This window comes from Phalacrocorax aristotelis, chromosome 1, assembly GCF_949628215.1.
Source record: "Phalacrocorax aristotelis chromosome 1, bGulAri2.1, whole genome shotgun sequence".
NCBI lineage: Eukaryota > Metazoa > Chordata > Aves > Suliformes > Phalacrocoracidae > Phalacrocorax > Phalacrocorax aristotelis.
Window position 1 is genome coordinate 180,401,570 of NC_134276.1, and position 20,499 is coordinate 180,422,068.

General features: G+C 38.0%; 1 protein-coding gene across 17 annotated transcripts in view; it reads left to right on the forward strand.

The window, feature by feature from the left end:
- Positions 1-20,499, forward strand: part of GRIP1 (glutamate receptor interacting protein 1) — a 334,173-nt gene that overhangs the window by 223,271 nt on the left and 90,403 nt on the right. For 15 of the 17 annotated variants that reach the window (XM_075080866.1, XM_075080877.1, XM_075080876.1 and 12 more), the window contains exon 2: positions 2,373-2,453. The exons of the other annotated variants lie outside the window; for them this stretch is intronic. In XM_075080866.1, coding sequence (XP_074936967.1) covers positions 2,373-2,453 — 81 coding nt within the window. The remainder of the gene's footprint in view (positions 1-2,372; positions 2,454-20,499) is intronic. 17 annotated transcript variants of the gene reach the window in all.

Here is a 20,499-nt window from a genome sequence, read left to right on the forward strand (position 1 = left end):
CGTAGTAAGTAGTTTGAACATGTACTTCCCTCTCCTCATTGGTGCTGTTAACCAGAAAGATTTGCAGCTTGTCCTTTATTCTGAACTCAGGATAGCCGCAGGTGCAGTGCAATATTGGGAAAATCCTATTCCAGCATTAGATTGTAGCTGATTTACTCATTTGCTCAGTGACAAAGATTCAATGAAAAAGGTCTGGTTGTGAAAATTCTTCTTTCCTTTTTGCCCTTTCTCCAGTCTGATGAAAATAATTCATATGTAATAAGTCTGACTAGGAGAGGACTGTTTTGTGCTGTAAATTGATAGATTTTTTCATAGGTAGGGCATACATTCAAATAGGGCCCAAAAGTTATCACCATCCATCGTTTCCTGAGAAATTGTATTATGTTTCCTGCTCACTTTTTAATAGAAAAAATGTGTGTCTTGCACTATCTGCTGTCACGTTCAGCACTTGCAAATAAGTAATAATGGATGGGACATGAAAGCCACATGTTATTGATGAGGTCTATTTTTTTGGTATTGATATGAGTTCGGGAGAGCCGTGTCTTCAGTTCAAGCTCAGTGGTGCTTCTTCTATGAAAGAAAAAAGATAATCCTACTTCCTTCAGAAGCTCTGGTTCACTCTTATTTTAATCTTTTTCTTTAATGAGGGGATGTATATTCTGCATATGCATTAATATTAGCTTTTCCGCTTTCTTCAGATGGAAGAATAAAGCTTTACATGTCTACCTTTTTCTTAAATTGTGTAGCTGGATCTATGTTAATATTTTTTCATACTTCTGTATTTCCTGTAGCTGATAGCTTTTATTTTCTTGGAGTTGGTACTAGCATACAGTATAGTCAAGCCTGTTATCTTTCTCTTTGTAACAATGTAGTCCTAAAGCAATGGGAGTTCAATTTACTGTAGAAAAAACAATTATATTTGCTGTTGAGGTATTTTACCAATATAGGTTCTTCATTGCTTTCTGAATTTTCATCAAGGTGCATGGCTATAAAACAATGTTTTGCCTTTTTCTTTCTTCTTTTTTTTTTTTAAGTTTATTTAGGTTTTTTGTTACTCCCTCTACCTAACAATATCAGAGTTTATTGCAGAGGTCCTGGTTTTAAAAGCCAACCAGCTCTTCCAGTTGCTTCTGAGATCTGGTTTGAAATTAAATTATGCTGACTAAACCCTTATCTCACTTGTATAAAAATGGGCTGCTGTCTTTGACAAAAGTTTATAAAGAAGTTTGAGACTTTGCAAGATGTAAATAGTGTAATCAGCAAAGAAGGCTTATAATATCAAGATTGTCAGCTGAAAAGAAAAATTGATCTCCAGAAAATGTTGATATGGTTCTACTTGATCTGAGGATGCTATAGCACATAATGTAGTCTTTGATTCTTTTACTCCTTGATCTGTATTTAAGCATGTATTCATGCACATGCTGTAAATGCATTGGTCCTTTGCAAACTGAAGGAAAATATGCAAATATAAGCATTTGATAACACTTTAAAGTTTTTGAGCACTCGATTAAAGGATAAGCAAGAGAGAAGCCTGATTTCTTCTCATTCCTTTCTTTCAATTGAAATAATAGCATGCATAATATTATTCCTTCTCTTTTATTGACATTTGCTTCCTGAACTTATAGTTTGTCCTTTTTAAAGCTATGATGTAAATTATTTTTTCCCTACAATCATTCTGCTCTTAAGAGGGATGTAGAAGTGACTCACTTTCTGCCTGATGCTGCCTTTAATTGATAACTCATCTGCTCGTCCCACCATTAGTGGTCTCTTATGTGCTGAGGTTGATCAGTAGGTGTTCCACATAGCCTCCTGTTTAGACACAGAGTGTTACAGTGCCATTCTTCAGGCATAAATGTGCCTGGCCTATTTGGCAACACCTTTCTGATGTTTTCCCCAATCAATCGTTACCACAGAAAAGGAACCACCCACTGACAGATCCCAGAGGAAAAGGAGTGCATCTTTACAGCTGGAATATTCAAAAGCTTCTGGAAGCCTTTCACTCCTGAACAGGGATGGTACCTCTCTCACTTAAGTCTTTGACACATGAAGCTTCTTAACATGAGAAAAAGGAAATTTCTATGATTATGTTAAAACTGAAAAGGTCTTTGTACACCAAGCTTGTCATCAACTAAGCGTTACCTCCAATTTTGGGTTTTATCCCAACCTTTTCAGCTCTGCTATTCAGAGCCTTTGTCATCGAGTCTAAACATGGCATTGAGCATTGAGTCAGCATTCAGAAATACCCATCCTCATCTAGCTCATAGCAGCTCTTGTGCTCTGCATTGCTAGTTTACGCAGTATTTGGGTTAAAATTACGTTGTTTTTGACATTATACTTAACAGTAACTGGAAGTGTTGCTTGTTTCTGTTTAGATGAGAGTCCTTACACAAAGTCTGCAAACCAGGCAAAGCCACCTGATGGAGCACTGTCTGTGAGGAGACAGAGTATTCCAGGTAAGACTTGCTTTGCTTTTTATAACACCTAACTTATTTGTGAACAGCAAGGTAATACTATTCAAAATTCAACTGGTTATAAAAAGCAAATGAATTACAGTTACTATCGAGGAACTTCATAAGGAAGGTTCCGTGGGAGCTGTAAGGACTTCCCACAGTTAGGTTACAGGGCTTTTGCTGTGAAGAACATCCCTGTGTCTCTGTCTTTTGCAGCAGATTTCAGACATTGATCACAACAACCTTTTCATTAGAGGCTCGCATATTTTCAGGCGCCGTGAAATCTGTTCTTTGGTATCTGGTTTTGATCGTATAGGGAGATTGGCTCGTATTTTCCACTGCTGATCAGACAGGCTCAGAAATCTAGCAGGGCAAGACTCTGTCAGAGTTCTCATCTTCATGTGATTTTCTGCCACACGTATGCCATCCTTCTCTTTTCTGTCATCCTGTTGTACAAAGCTGGACCACTAGATCAATGGTTAAAATATGTGATCTTCAAACCTGTGTCTCTTCTAATTACTTCAAACAAGTCTGCAAAATGTGCTCATGAAAAGCAAGTTTTGTATGTATTATGCAGCAATCTAAAGGGATTTTCATCTCAAGTAAAATTTGAGAGATCTTTTAATGAAAACAAATGAATACTGACACAGGTTGTGCACAGGTAGAATAACTGATGTTGCTAGTGTCACCTCAAGCACAGTAACCTCTGGCTCAAAGGAAAGACGTATTGCAGTAGAAAGCAGAAACTGTAAGGTCACGTCACCCACCTTCTAATGACTAATGTTAATATTGTCTGCACTCCATCGCCACCTTATTGAACAAAGTCACACAGCCCACAGGGAAGCTATGGATACGGGGGATGGAGCTCAGACCTTTACCACTGCCAGGCTCAGATCTCATCCCAGTAGCTGTAGTGATCCTGAAGGACCAAAGTACATGTTTTGTGGATGCTTTGTGTGCATGTTCGTATGTGTGAGAAAGATATGGATGATTTACTGTTGCTCATAATGAACATTTTTGTCTGTTGAAAACATCCTAGTGATTTAAAGATTGTTATTTTTATGGTATAATCATGAAGATCATAACAGTTGTGAAATGACACGACTGCAGTGTCCAGTATCAGTTATTGTTATGAGAAACTCTTTAACTATACAAGCACCAACCAGATTTTTTTCAATCAAGACTCATTGCCCTTCAGAGTGAACTAAGACTTCTATATGAGTACCTCTTCAGGTAATGCTTTAGTTCATAGGTCACTAATATTTAACATTCGAAGTATCTACCTTTTTCTTTAAATCTTTTTAGTTTTTTCACTGTGAACGGAGTAGTTGTCATTTGTGGTGTGGTTATTGTTTTTATGAAACACCTACGCTAAGGTCCGAATACAGGCTGAAGTTCATGGTTTCACGTGACATTTTGAGAACTCCTGGTCATTTTCAGTTGTGTTCTTTGAAGAGAAGGTTTGATGAAAGCTGAAGCAGTGCAATTTTTCTTTAAAGCGTGTGATAAGATTAGGAATTCCAAGTGTTGAATAGTCGTCATGACCAATGACCATCTATTTGAATGGTTTTTTAAAGTTATTGTATATTCTGGAATTTCTGAAAGCACTGCAGAGAAATCTTTCCTGTGTGCTGTGCATGAGTCACAGTTTGTTCAGAGAAATAGTACTGCCAAGTGTTTGGTGAGATGTACTCTGTTTCATTTCAGGTGTTCTGAAAAAACTGATCTAAGCTTATGTATGTTCTTCAGCTTTTAATATAGTGAAGACATTTATCTTAATATGTTCTTGCATCTCTTGACCTTAGGAGCCCCAAAGGATAAATGAAATTGAGCTGGTTGGAGATTTAAAAAATAGTTATTAAAACTTATTCATGCCCTGACAAATTCACATTTCTAACACGGTAGATGTTGTAGATTTAGATACATAAATACCTTTGTAAAATTAAGCACTGTTTTGAGAAGTAAATCGAACATTTAGGACTTGACTGAGGTTTCTGAAAATAACCTATAAGTTTTTGTATCACTTGGACACTGAAAAAATTTGACCCCATGTTTCATATGTAAGCTAGTACCTTGTTAATAGCATCTATCCTTGCTCGTCTGTGGGCAGTTTATCCACATTATGGATAAGGTCTGACACAGATGCAGACGCAGCTCAGCTAGCCAGCTTGGCCTGGCAGTAAGAGAAGTACTAGTAGTCTTAACTGGTAGCATTAACTAGTTTGAGACCAGAAGTAGTACAGCAGCTTTTGCTTGGGAGCAGGATCTGGCTTCTGACAATATGTAGGTCAGCTCCAAATAGCTTTTACATTGGAAGGTATGATACAATGAACCTGGTAAATTCTTCTAGACCTGGATGGAGACATGTCAGCTGGAGTTATTGTTAGTAATCCTTACATGGGAAGCATACACTATAAGGAAAGCATTCATTTCTATTCCTCCCAAATGGTATGCCTGATAAGACATTACATTCCTGAAGTGTTGTTTTTTCAAGCTTGAAGTGTGGCAGTGCCTTTGACAGTGTAGCTGTCTAATCCACTTGACACTGTCTCATTCCTGAGACACAGACAGCAGATGCCCTATTCCCAAGGAATGCTCTGGCCCTTGAATGAGCCAAAACCTTTAGGTTTTAGCAAGGTAAAATACCTTATACTGAGCCTTGCACTGGTTTGAACAGTCTGTGGGGAAAATACTAGTGAAAATATATATCCAGCGTGTGTGATGTAAAACTTCCAGCATAGTGTGGGATTGTGTCATCTCCCTGGGCCTGGTGAAGGTTCCTTCTTGTGACATTTGAATTCACTTTAAAGTACTCCAGTGGTCCTTCCTTTGGCCAGATATCAAAAAGAGCAGCTTTTGTTGCTGTGAGACCTGAAACTACTATACTGACTGTAAACTCCAAGAGGTTGTTTTTATCCTTCCATGTGAAATTGTATTGAAAATGCAGTATTGATGAGCAAAGATTGAATGCACAGAGAAGGCATATAATTCTATAGAGGTCACATGGAGCTCAAGCTTGGTTTATTTTACAGGAAAAAATGTTGAAATAATCATTTTATAATTAAAGTCAAATGAGCACATACTGTGAAATCAGTGCACTGAGTTTAATTCCTTTCATCCCCAGAAGCAGGGAATGGATTAGGCATCTCTCTGGAGCAGAACTTGCTTGCTTAAGATGCGGAATGCATTATTCATGTGATGAGACTACATGTCATATTTATCATGTCTTCACATGGCGCAAAATCAACAAGCAACAGATCCCTTCAAAGGGATTTACAGAATTGCTGAAATTATAGTTAATTCAAATTATAAGTATTAATATAATTGCAGTTTGAAACTTGAACTTAATTTTGCAGATGCATAGGTGTTTAGTTATACATACGTGACTGTTTGAAACATTATTTAGCTTTACAGTCAGAATTTCTTAATGTAAAAATGAGGCTTGAGGTAACACCAACATGAAAAGCAGCCTGTGAAGTAAGAAACAGATTTTCTCCTGTGAACCTTTACATCTAGACTGTTGACCTTTATATAATGAAACCTTATTGCTACTCTGCTCATGTAGTAGGTTACAGAAGCCAAGGAGTGTGTACTGTGCCTCATTCAGGAAACTAACACTGTCGGACTAGTACATAGGTATATAAATGAAAGAAGCGTGTTTTAAAATTCATGGGTAAGACCCTTCCGTCAGAATCACAGATCCAGTTATAAAAGTCTTGTCATTTAAAAATAAAATATTTGATACTCACTTGTTAGCTAACCTCTTGAATCCCTAGGTTTAGATGGCCGGAGTTCTTGGGCTGAGGTTTCTTACCGGCTTGCCGAGGGTCAGAAGCGGTCCCTAGCCAAGGGGAAGCATTAGGTCAATAGCACTTGAGTCAAAGGGTGTCGTTCCTGTAGCTGCTTATTTCTGTGGGAGCTTCAAAAAGGGCATCAAATATTCCAGCAGTACTGATACAGTGTCAAAAGCTGACGCCACTGCTAAAAAGGCACTTTGAAATCAAGGAGACTTTAACGTATGCTTAAAGATAAGCACGTTCTCAGCGCTGTCCTGAACACAGACAGGCTGAATAGCTGCTCCCACACTTTCCAGACTAAAATCCAATGCCCTCTTATCTGTTCTAACAACATGGAAAAGTCTGTCTACACTAATGCTGCGCAAATTGTTCACTTCATTTATTTATTAATCTGTTTTCAATTCACTCACTGAAAACTAGGAGGATGGAAGGCAAAGAAATGACCTGACACAAGCATAAAAATAATTCCTCCATGAAAGAAAAAAAAGACACCATAAACTTGAGGCTCATTAAAATATTTCATAAAATCTGGAACAAAAGTTTCATCTTGGTATTAGTCCAATTCTGTGCTTTTTATTGAGACTTAAAAGTTGCTATTATTTTTAAAAAAAAAAAAAAAACAAAAAAAAAAAACACACAAAACAAACAAAAAAACCCAAAACATTTTAAAATAAACAGTCAAAACCCCCACAGTTTTTAAAAAGCTGAAATGTTTCAGCTTCTTAATGTTTTATTTTTGTTGGCTGAAATCCAATAGTAAGTTTCAGTTAAATTCTGCAAATAGTTCTAGTTGGATCAAAAGTCTATTTTTGTAGGGAAAAGATAATTTGTACCCAATCTATTTGACATTAAATTTTTAAAAGTCCATACTTTTTACTTCTTGCATCTAGTGGCTCAGGCATCTGCACTGTGGGAGACTTCTAGAAATGTGAAGTTTTATTGTCTGAAGTGGTCAAGGGCTCAAAACTATAACTCAAACTGTAGTCTGGGACAGATATTTGAATCATCTGTAAATTCAGAGATTTAGTTTAGCTAGGAGGATTGCAGTCATGTAGCTGTCTCTCTCCTAAGAAAATTCTTGTTCAAAGAACCGGTGCCAAATAATGAGCAGACACGGTTGGAATATTTCTTCAAACAGGGGAAATTTCCATTTCTCTGGGACAGAAGAAAACACAGCTGCCTGCCTTCTGCCCTGCTCAGTGGCCCTAGCAAAAGGTCCTTGAAGTCTTGTCCCCTCGTCATGTTGTCTTTGATCCACTGTTGTTTCACCTCCCACCTAACCCTTGTGCTCCAGCTGTGCCAGCCCCTGGAACCCGCAGGAGCCATTACACCTTCCCAAATCTCATTCCAGCCACCTTCTATTCTATGGTGATACCTGATCTACTGAACAGGCAAATTGTATGCATTTATGGTGAGAGTGCATGCCAACCCTTATGGAGAAGAGAAGGAAAGACCAAACCTAGATGTTAGAAACCATTCCCGTGATATTTTCTCCACCATGGGAAGGATGTTTTTCTCTCTAACCAATTTTTTTTTTTTTTTTAATTATTTGTCATTTGCAAGTTTTGTATGCAGTTGCAGGGATGTACTACAGGTCAGCTGTTAAAAGAAGTTCCTTTACTCTGAAGGGAAATTCTGAAGACTTTGAAGTCTGAAATGAAAGTGACCAGATTTTTCAGTTCCTTTGTACATGTGTGAATACTGCGCTTTCTTTGCACACTGCCTGATTCTTTGAAGCATGCTATAATACAGATTTCCTGTTTCAGTACAGTGTTTGATCTCAAAAGCGGGGCTAGCCATCAAACTGGAGGGAAAACACAGAGCCTCTGCAGTGGCTCAAGCTCTGGTATTGCTGGTATTAGCAGTTTTGCAGCCTCATTTAGGGGAGTTTGGTAACAGAATTGTAATGCAAAAATGAAATGTTAAAACAAACATAATTTTAGGGTAGGCTGAATTTTGAACTACTGAGCTAGAAGGGAGCGCATGCAAATCAAAGAACCTTAAAATGGCTTGCAAGGATAATATTTACAGTGCTGATACTAAAAAAATAATTACTGTATGATGTAGTGTCCTCAGTAATTGCTTAGGACACAAAATATTCCTAGGAGAAGTCACAAAATACTAAATTATTGTAATAAAAACAATAATTAATGTCCTGGGAACTTTCAGGGTCTGAAATGTTTAAATACACAACATATATGTCAGTAGAAAGCCGTAAGACAGTTTTCTTCTGATCCTTGGCTCTGAACGCATACAGGTGCTATTTAGCTGTTTACAGAAATACAAAAGTACGCCATTTTTTCCCCTCCCTGACCCACAGCCTGCTGTGCAGCAAATGTTCGTATTCTGTCTCAAGCTACACCAAATGAGGCTTTCCTGAGGGGTTTGTCTACTGCCCACAGCTAACAAACTCAAATGTAGGTCAGCTGGAAGCTGAGGAATTTAAAGACCACTCTACTTTCTTCACAGTGATTTGGGGGGTTTTATAACATATAGAAATGTCTGTTTCATCCTGAAAACAAAAATATATTGCTATAGGAAAACAAGCAAAGGATGTGAAGAAATAAGAAAATACTTGAGACTTAAAATATATATATAATTCCAGGATCCAGTATAGATTACAGTTAGAGACAGAACATGTGATCCAGTTATGATGTGCTTGAGTTGCCGATATCAAATTGTATTAGCTGAATTTAACATTTGCGTGCTGTGCTACAACTTAAATGAGGAAAAGGTACACAGGACGGTATAATACTAGAATAACAAGATAATATTGGAAATAAGGGAGAAATATATAAAGTAATACAGAGAGATAGGAAGAATTGAAAAAAATTTTTTAAAAAATTAAGGAATTCTGGTGTGATGCAAGGATACAAGGTTCATTAAATGACACTGCTTAGGAGAGAGGATGGCTCCCAGGTTGTTATTCTTGTAGCTCAGCTCTTAGCATCTGAGCCAGATTCACAGCGACTGACAAATGTGACAGACAGATGATCCATCCCCTGTGAATAGATGTTTACGTATGTGCAAACACACCTCCAGAGCCAGTCTTGTTTTTCCTCTGTGTTTAATATGGCATTGGTAAGACAGCAGGTGTTCAAAAATAGCTGTTCTCATGCTTGCAGTTAACTTGGTCCAGTTCCTTCAGATGCCTGTGTCAAGTAAAACCACAGAAGATCTAAACGATCCTGTTAATTTTTTGATGGAGTGCTGCTAACTTCAGCAACCCACTTCGCATCATTTGCTACAGGGCAGCCACCTTCTCAAGCAGCGTTGCTTAACTTCTGCAGACCTCAGTCACCTTTGCCAGCCTCATCGAAAGAAACCTGCCTTGCTTTAGACTTTGGCTTCCCTCAGATTTCATAAGCGCTCCGATTTCATGGACACTGTGCTGTCTTGCCCTAATCCTTCATTCCCTATCAAAATACTAAATAGTCTTCACTGGCTAACTGGTTGTGCAGATTAAGAGCACGATTTGCCTGAGGAAACCTGTCACAAAATCGTCCCCTACCTTTTTCGTAGTTCTCATTGTAGAAAAAATAATTTATTGCAGAAGTAAAACCTGAAAATAATATAGACCTTGGTGAAGGCCGTGTTAGGAAGTTGAAGTATGCGTCTGCAAAAGCACTTTTTTCCCTCAACTTGCATTTGTCTCATAGACACTTACTTGTTCTGTGTGCTTTTTAAAATCACCACAGAATGCTCAGATTTGCTACTGAAGAGATTTTTAGCATTTAGAAATCCATTAGCAATAACCTCTGCAGTCACAGTTATTATGGTAACTATCTTGGGTGATTTCCTAGCAGAAGCAAGAGTTTTGACCTGTGAAATGCAGATCACAGGCTAGTAAGCTTTTCTGCACTTGAGGTGTTTATTATATCTGCAAAGTCATTTGCTGATTTTCATGTTTGATGAGAGGCTGCAGTTGCTGTATCATACACAGTCTTTCCTGTGTGTTTGTTTAACCTGCTGGAGGTTTATCAAATGGTCTGTGAAGCATCTGCAGAGCTACATATTTTTTGCTTCTCTATCAACACTGAAAATTCCTGGATTTGCTTTCACATATTGAAAGAAGTAAGATTTCTTCCTCATACTCCCTCCCTTCTACCAAAATAATTTTTTGGGAATGATTTCATATATAGCATTTGTGTAAAGATGATTCATACACAGATAAACCCAAAAGAAGTTTAGCGCTCATAGAAAATGAAAAAAGCCTACTGAGTTCTTACCTAAATGAGATTGCTGATAATTTATTTACACATTTTCTTTACAGATCAACAATTACTCCACCATGCTAGTGCTTTTCAGTACTGAAAAGGATTAGAATAGAGAATAACCTAATTTCATTCCTTTCATCATAAATGAGGACGAAAAGTTATTAAAGGCAATACTGTACATGAGGAACACGGCACTTTTTCAAATCGAACTGATCTGAGGTCTCAAAAGTTAAATATCTTTAAACTGTCTTCACTTCTAAAAGTTGATTATGGGCCCAGCCAATAACAGTATTTGGTGCTGATGGTACCAAATACCTTCATTTATCACTGAATCACAGAGTCACAGTATCCCAGGTTGGAAGGGACCACAGGGATCATCTAGTCCAACCTTTCTAGGAAGAGCGCAGTCTAGACAAGGTGGCCCAGCACCCTGTCCAGACAACTCTTGAAGGTGTCCAACGTGGCCAAGTCAACCACTTCCCTGGGGAGATTATTCCAATGGTTGACTGTCCTCACTGTGAAAAATTTCCCCCTGGTGTCCAGTCGGAATCTCCCCAAGAGCAACTTGAGTCCATTCCCCCTTGTCCTCTCCATGTGACTCCTTGTAAAAAGGGAGTCTCCATCTTTGTAACAACCCCTCAAGTACTGGTACATGGGGATGAGATGCCCTCTGAGCCTCCTTTTCTCAAGGCTGAACAAACCCAGTTCTCCCAGCCTATCCTCGCATAGCAGGCTTCCCAATCCTTTGATCATCTTGGTGGCCCTTCTCTGGACTCCTTCCAGCCTGTCCACATCCTTTTTGTGTAGCGGGGACCAGAACTGTACACAGTACTCCAGGTGTGGCCTGACAAGCGCTGAGTAGAGCGGGATTTATAGATATTTGGATTTTGTTGCATATAATTTTACCAGACTTCAGCCCTTCAAAATAAAATATATTAAATCCTTCCAGCTGCAGTTTTTCCCAGCAAAATGAGTTTAGCTATATGTAGTATGATGAGGATGAAACCCCATATAGTATCTATAACATCATTTTAAAAACTGTTTTGGCTATTTAGCCCTTGCACACACACATTTTGGGGCAGAGTTGGAAAACGCACTTGCAGCATGTACATGTGCATGTACTCCATTGGCCATTTGTTAGTTTGAAGCACAAGTCCCTAGTGCCTGCCTTGCTGCCACTGTGACACCACAGGGTTTCTCAATGGCGCCTGGGACCTGAAAATAGGCTGGGAAGCATCAGTGCTTCTTGGGTTGAGCATCCCATCTCCTGGGTGTTTTCCTGCACAACTTTGGTGTGCTCTCTGAACCCCACAAAGGGCGAACATCCTTGTGATGGTTGGTTTCATTTATTTTAATCAAGGTGTCAGTGGTGTCTGTTGAAAAATTTATTCTCCTTTAAACGTTTCAGTTAGAAGAGAGAACAGGCTGTAGAAACTATGTGAGGAAAGAGAAACTAGGAAAAACCAAAGATGGTCAAGCGTAGGCTTGGGAGGTATGGAGACTTAGTCTATGAAAGAGAAGCTGGACAAGCTGGGTGAGTATAGAAGGAGGGAGAAAAGCCATATGATCATTAAAGGTCAGGGCAAGATGGAGATCTGTAACCCTGTGGTTGTGTACCTGATCACAGTCCGTTCCTGGCTGAACACAAGACTCATCAATCCCAATAATCTCTGCTGTCCACAAGTAGTTGTGGAACACTTCTCTTGTGAAACTGGACTTTGACTGTCTCTTGTGGAGTAGAACAGCCCACTGCCACTCCCAGAGGTTCTTTGTTGTTTTAGGTCACTGAGAAGCTAAAGCTTGATATTGACCTCTTGAAAACTACTGCATTTCCATAGGATAGCAGGACTGGGTTTTAATGGAAGGGGAAGGGGGATGTCTTCAGAAAAACAGAAATTACATGAGATGATCATCCATGAGGATGCTCAGGTTTCTCAGTCAGTTCAGAAGGGAGGAAATGTATTAAAAATTTTTGAGGTAGTATCATTTTCTCTTGGGTGGAAATCTATTTAGACATTCTTATCCATGCTATTATCAGTCCAGTACTGGAGCAAAAATATGGATTCAACAAGAAACTGATTTCTGCATCATTCAATTGAGACAATCCTCCTGGATCCAGTATCACCAGAGAGGAAGAGTAAGCAGTAAAGCCGTGGATGTAGACTGAGTCAGTGGATTCAGAAGGGATGGAATAGCTTAATTGGCAAGAGATTCATATGTAAATGTTACAAAAACTGAGGAGCATTGTACCCTCTAATATGTCAGTACTAGGTGTTAGGGAACTGTGGCAGGAGTGGACGGGACAGAGTAGGCAGGTTCTCATTCTCTCCATAAACAGGACCTAATTTTCTTGCTTTCCAAGATGGAGCGGGACTAGGTGGAGTGTTAATCTGTCCCAGCAGGTCATTGCTGTCTTTCAAAAGCCCTATGTCCTGCAATACTGCAGGCAGAAGCATATGGCTAGCAAAAGAAATCCAAGCATGTTTCTTTAAAGTCTGAGTAATTTGCTAATCTGAGGAGTTGAGGATAATTTTTATCATTTGCCTACTTGGGTCTTTTTGCAGTTGATAGATTCTTTTTATCTTACAGTTATAGATAATTAACTTGATTTTTTAATGGCATTCCAATGTATTTTCCACTACCTCTTTAAAGGAGTTAATGTTTTTTTGTTTTTTAATATCCCATTCAGTTTCTGCAGTGATTATAATCTACAAAGACAACAGCCCTGTCACACCAAAATATGCTATCCCATATCTAGATAATAGCTTGCCTCTTCTTTTCAACTCTATCAGTGGGTCAAAGCTACTAGCTCTTGCTGTAAACCTTGACTTTTGCATCAAAATCTAACTTTTTTTTTTGTTACAAAGTTGTATGTCCATTTTGCCAATACAAAGTGCTTTAAAGTGTTTCATGTGGATGGAGAAAGGGTTGTTTCTTTGCTCATTTGTTTAATAGCATTTTCTTGCTTCTTAGAATCAAAAGAGGGAAAGAGTCTTGGGTGGTTGTGTGTCTTCCTCGTGTGTCTTCGTGGTATGTGGGGCAGGCAGAGATATAAATTTGTGCCTCATAGTGTAGGATAAGAGATAGACATGTCTGTTGTGGTCTTATGGCTCCTACACAAAAGTTAAATATAAGTTAATTATAGCGTTATTACAAGCTAGTTTTTATTTGTGGTAAGAACAAAGATCTCATCCTTTAAGGTTTTACTGTATTTATTGTGAATTTACATGGAGTTTGTGGGCCAGAAGAGACCTTGGTGACCATCTGAACTAAACATGCAACTTCCCTGATATTACTTATATTTCAACATATATTTGAATTGTATTTCAGAGGGACAGTCAATCTATTTAAGGTTGCCAGTGGTACAAAATCCATCACAGCCTTTTGTGGTTAATTAGCCTCACTGCTTTTATTTCTAGCTTGAGTATGGGTGGTTTCAGCTTTACCTCATTTGTGATGAAGAGTTGTTTTTCATCAAAATTCACTTCATCTTTTATAGGTACTTCATTATGAAATCACCATTTAATCCTCCCTTTTTTTAAGTAAACAAATTGTGCTTCTGGGGTCTTTTGCTCCTAGGCGTGCTTCTTTAACTATTCTGAAAGCTCTTTTCTGACTTTACTGCCCTCTCTTTGGTAAGTAGTAATCTTGTTGAATCGTGTCACAAGAATGAGATAAAGCGTCCAAGTGAAGGTCACTACTTCACTAAATGCAAAGGTGTACTAAATATTGCTGTGTAAAACTGTCATGTTAGATGTTCATGGTTTGCATTAATTATGCTGGCCAGTGAGAGTTTTGATCACCTGTCAGGATTCCCAAACCCTTTTCTGTCCAAATTGATATAATAATTAATTTACTGGCCACTGGATTTGTATTTAGATATATATATATATAGGTGCATACATCTATTCATACCTCTTACATTAATAGACTGGGAGACTTTATTAACTTTGTGTGTGATATGCGGGCTAGTAGAATGCAGATGCTTATCTTTTTTTGTTTATTGTCCTTGTCCAAATTGGAGATATCATTCTCACTTCGTATCAGCGTGGTCTTGGGAGGCCACTAATGTTGTGTGAATAAGCACATAAGGAAGGCTTTTCAGTAAAGTCTTACTTATTAACAAACTGAAAAGAGTACAGAAAGCAAAACAAAGAAAATTTTAATAGGGAAAATAGCAACGATGCCAAAATCAAGAGATTTCAGTGATCTTATTCACAGAAAACATTGATATCCACAGTGTTCTTCCATCAATCCAAGCAGGAATAAGTGCCAGTCTTCAATGCAAATTGATTTTATCAGTGAAGCAAAATGAGCCCAGCTTAATAGTTAACTCTCTGAGGCAAGATCCTGCCAAGACCTTCTTCCTGTATTAGATGACATTGTGACCCCAAATACTTGTCAGATAAACGATACAGAAAATGAGCATTGACCTCAGTGGTAGTAAAACCTCAATGTCATAGAAAAATTAGGGGCATATGCTGCAGCTGGATTTTAGATATCACTGACAAATTATGAGTGATCATACCTGGTAACACTGTGAATATTGATCCCAAAAATATTGCTTGTGTAAACAAAAGTTAGTAGTAAAAATTGATAGAGGTTGTGTAGGGAAATCTTGCCATTAGACCAAGACTGTGGCAAAATGGACCAAATCTGTCAGGAATAACTAGTGCTGCCATACAATCAAAATTAATAATAATTTCTAAATAACTTGCATGAAACATATTCACATGGGAGTAAATGCACACGCTTTTCCAAAGTTTTCAGGATGAGTTCTGGCTAAAAGATATGTCATTAGTTCTAGAACTGAAAATTTAGCAAGTGTATTTGAAAGTCATTACAAACTTCTAGCTACAAAACCAGATGCCTAGTAAAGAATTTCTGCAGTTTTATGATAAGGGTGGTACCTAACTCTAATGAGACCATTAAAATCCAAGAGCTTTATTCCTTACCCACTAACACAAGGTAATGGTGCCATAGAGAGCATATAGTGGATGGGAAGATAGTAAAAATCGTGGAGCTCAACTTACTTAATCCCACACAACAGAAAATAATAGACAAGCTGTTTAAGTCAGTCACTCTAGCTTAAGTGCTAGCCAACTAAGATAGCTAATAGCTGAGCATGACTGTAAGATGTATTTTTCATGGTCTGAGTTGAGGGTGTTGAGAGTCTCAGAGTATTTTGATAAGTTATGGATACATTTTTTTAGTCCCAGTTTTCTCTGTATATAAAGTTGGAGTAGAGTTTAGAACATTTTGTATGCTGGCCCAATGCACATTTTATATATTCAATACCCTGTAAAAATATCATTGACCGGTCTGATCTGGGGATCAGAAGATATCAGGGCATCATCTTGTATTTTCTAAAGCATGTATGATTTAAAATTAAACATCATAAGCTCAAAACCGTACCAAATATTCTTATCAAGTTGTAGCACTTGGCATTAGGCTGGTATCTCTATCTTCATCATAAGTCCTGGGTCTTCACTGGGGAAAAACCTGATGAATGTGCAGACCTGTTATGGCCTGAAGATCACCTGCTCCAGACTTTGCTTAACCAAGAAGGGAAAGAAAATCCAGAGCAAGGACTCTTGTTACAGGCATCTGTAAGACGTATAAACTAGGTATTTCCTGGAAAATATTGCTGGTGAAGCCAGGTTGGTTAGAAGTATGAGTTTTGCAGTGTTTCTAAATGAGTAAAGCTTCAGGGTAGGCAAAGTGACATCAGCAAAGAAGTGCTGTCTCTCTTCTTTTACTTGACAAATTGGTCTAAATTTTTTTAGCTTCTTTTTTCCCCCCATTATGACTTCATTTCTGCTGGGAGGGTTTGACATTATATCCATGCTTATAGAGTCACGTTGGGAACATTTTGTTAATGTAAGTCTGCCCTTAGTGGAAAAGGGTTTTTGGGACGGGACCTGCAAGACTTTTATGCAAAGCAAGCTTAGAAGAAAAGCCCATACAATAGTTGAACATGTTTTACAAATGCCAAGAAAAAAATAGGGCAAATGTGTTTATTAGATAGGTTTGTTCAGGCCGGAATCACCTTTTTCATCTATTTTCAGTCAAAAAAATCTTGGAGGTGGTGACCTTCAGAATAAGCTGAATTCTGGGAATTAACATAGATCCTGTCTAGAAACTTTTACTGTTAGCAAGTCTTCTAAATTCTCCAGTTTAGATAAATTGCTCTGGGCAGTATTAGATACCATCAGCAGCCTCTTCTACTCTCCCAAATTGTGCCTATAAATGATGCTAATCTTTCTGGCCATTTTAATGAACTGTTTGTTGCATTCTTAGGAATAGAAACAGATCCTATCATGCCAGATGTTCTTTGGTGTAAATCTTAGCTCCATAAGGTACGTTCCAACTGGTATGATACGCTCCCGTTAACAGTGCTAATGTAAGTGATGTTATAAAAATGGCAGAAACACTAAACATGTCTGCATGTTTGGCATATGGTATCCTTTATATGTATGCCTGAACTATAGGATAGGCTGTAAGTTAGGAAAAACCAAGCTGTTAAATCTGAGTATCTGATACAAGTTAAGGACTGGCATGGCATCGTTAAAGATTTCAGAAGTTATAGCTGCAAAATTTGAATCTGTAATTAGATTTCTGGTCAGTTTATTCACCAGGAACTAATGGGTTAAAAGGAAGCAAATGAAATGGTTTGTTGTTGCTGTCAAAGTGTTCATCTGACATAGAAAAACAAAGAGGGGGAATTAGTTTTTTATATTTCTAGTCTAAGTCATGGTGCTTTTTTGCATTAAAGCAGCTGAAAATAGGAGTTAAGGAATCCAGCTGGTTCAGGTTGATGCGTTTGATGTCGTACTTGGGACACGCAAGCAATGGATGATTTATGCCGTTGTGATTGCTTTAGTCATGTGAGTAAGCCTATCACAATTTTTCAAAGCAATTTAACAGTATAGTAATACAAAGAAAAAGCAGATTCAAGCACCAGTCTTTTCAGGTGAAATGAATGGCAATTGCAGATGCTCAGTGCCTGATCTAGATGGAAATTTCCCAGCAATGCAAAACTCATCTGAAAAGCATCAATTTATTAAACCTGGGGTAGTTCATAAATCCAATGACGAACGATAACTGAACTGTACATGAACTACTCTGCGTGGGGGCCTCTGTCTTTCCAGGCTTCTGGGCACGTGGCAGGGCATACAGCTGGGAGCAGCCCAGTGTAAGCAGCGGTGGAGCAAAAAGACACAGGTCACAGAGTGCAGAGGTTGATTTCGTTTCAAAAACACCATGTTGGTATATCTGGAGAAGAAAAAAGTTTGAGAATACACTCGTTTGTGTAACTTTCAGTAGTTTTACACCAAATGGAACCATATCAAATGTAAATAGAATTTTCCCGTAGTTTTTCCTCTAGTTCTGGTTAGCAAACTGCACAGTAAATGATAATAGAATATCTCTATGCTGAGGCCTCTGCATTCAGAGAGGCCTGGTAGGTTCCTTAGGTGATTTTGTAAACTTAAAATTATTTAGAATTTAAATATTTCCTTAAAAAAAACCTGGCAGCATATCCTTTAACAGCAGAGGAGAGGAGAAACAGGGGCAGTCGCATCTCATGAGTTGTTTGCATGGAGTCAGCAACCTGAAGGAGGGCTCACAAGCAGGCAGTTTCCTTCTGCTTAAGAACAGCCTTGATTAAGTGACAGCTCTTTTTCACAGCCAACCTTACTTGAAAATAAGTATTTTCAACAGGCGTGCTTTGAGTCGTGTTAGCAGTTTCCCCTATTAGCGTCCCTGTTGAGATTCTGTACATTGCATTTTGCTTGAAATGAAAGATGTCACTGAAGCCTCCAGGTAGAACTGTTTAGCTGAATCTTTCTGTTTCGGTCTATTTGAAGATTTTAGCTATTTCTTCAAATCATAGACACACTTACCTGTCTGTCTTAACCCCCAGTCACCAAAAGGAGAGAAAGACATTGTAATAGACACAAAACAAGATGTGTGTTTGAAGTAGACGTGAATCAGAATATATAGCTAGCATGTCTTAATATTTTCAGAGAGGCAGGTAGGCGTAATCATCTTTGTTCCTTTTCACCTCAAGTTTCTGGAGGATAAGAGGAAATGTGGAAAGAAAAGCCAAAAAAACTTCCTTGTGAAACATGCATCACATTTTGGAGTTTGACAGAGGAAAATCTATTTTTCCTGCGGCATGTAATAATGAGACTGCTCCAGGATACTATAAGCATCTTACATTGATGTCACATTCAGATTTGCACTAAGAACTCCATGCAGCTTCTTGAAGTGACCTGAAGATGTAAAATGTTCGTATTGTCTCACAGACTAATCTGTGCAATATTACTAGGTGCTCATACGATGCCATTTCAGTTTCTGTGCTAATTCTGTGCATATGCTGGCAATTTCAATGACAAAAAAATCACATAGGTACATTCTTGCAGCTGTGCATTTTACTGTTTCGCTGCAGTGATTTGTTCAGCAAGCTTGACTATCTAAGTTAGTTCATGCAAATGAATGCATCTGTCTTCATTCCTCTTTGCCATTGGTTCATTATGCATACATTAAACCTTAGGGAATAACTACAGAGATTGATTAGAGAGTTAGAGTGCAGGTTAGCAGCTGAGAAATGCCTGAATTATTCGTTTTCTTTTTTTCTTTTATTTTTTTTTCCTGTTGGCAAACTTCTTTTACAGAAATAGTAAATCCTTGTGGATTTTAAATGCTTACTGACAGCTAAAGTCATCGATATTCCTATGATTTGGCAAATTTTAATATAAACCAGTAGCTTATTTTGTAGTTCTTTAACCCTGCTTTTCCTTTGTCTTTAACTAGGTTTTTTCTTCACCCTGAATGTTGAGTAAGTTAATGGTCCTTTTGTCACAGGCATTTTTTTGTTCTACTATAAACACCTAACAAAAAAAATTCAGTGCATCCTATTTGGTCAGGTGTTGTTGCATATTAAATATCTCCCTAAGCCATCCTTGTAACTTTAGTCTTATATCAGACTGAACTATAGAAAAAGAATGACTCATTATCAGATGACATTTTAAAACATTCATAGCTATGCATTCTTTCAGCCCCTTTTTGAACTACTGTTTTCCAGGAGTGGACTTTTCTGGGTTGTAGCTTTCCACAAAGGTAGGGAGTAAGCAAACCATAAAGGTATCAGTGATCACTGAGCACAAAGGACAAAAAGTAAAATCTGTAGGAAGTATTCACTCTCATTTCCCATTTTTCTCATTCATTCTCTTTTTTAAAAAATTCATTTCTCATTTTTCCAAGGATTGTCTAATCTGGCACACAGAGACTTTGATAAACCCATTTGCCGAATCTCCCTCAGTACTACCAAGTAGAAAGATAGGGGTTGCATATCATTCAACTTCGTATATTCTGCAAACAAAGAGATATATGACCCCTGAAAACTTAAAATATCTGCTCCTAGGAAAAGTTCTACTGGCCCATACCTCCAAATTTCAGTCATCATAATATCTATTTGAAAATTCACCATCCATTATTTGAATGGCTGTACAACAGTTTATTGAAAAAGAACTGACACCATCACTATATTCTTTTCTGATCCTTACTGCTTCGGTTTGGCATGATACTACTGATATCCATGTCGTAAAAAGCAAGACTGATGTTTTGTATTAACTAAAAGGTTAAATTATGTAGCAACTGTAGACTATGATAGGCAACTCAAAGTATGTTTAATAAAAATAAATGACAGGTCAAATGGAGAAATGAGATCTAATGGCAGTGTTGCTAAAACTTATCTGGTAGCCACAGGATGTTGAAACACTGGAGGAGCTGCAAAACGTGTCTTAAATTGCAAAAACCTAAGCAATTCAGGCAGTTCTTAATCTAAAATGGAAAGAAGATTAGGAGGTGATTTGATTAGAGGTTACAGTTCTGTATCTACAGGGAGAACCTGAATGTAATATGGTGGTAGTGTAATGAGATCTTGGGATTGAAGGCTTGTCTCCTCTAATTCAGATAGAAATTACCTGTGCATGTAACAGATTTTCCATCACATGATGCTTGCAAAGCCAC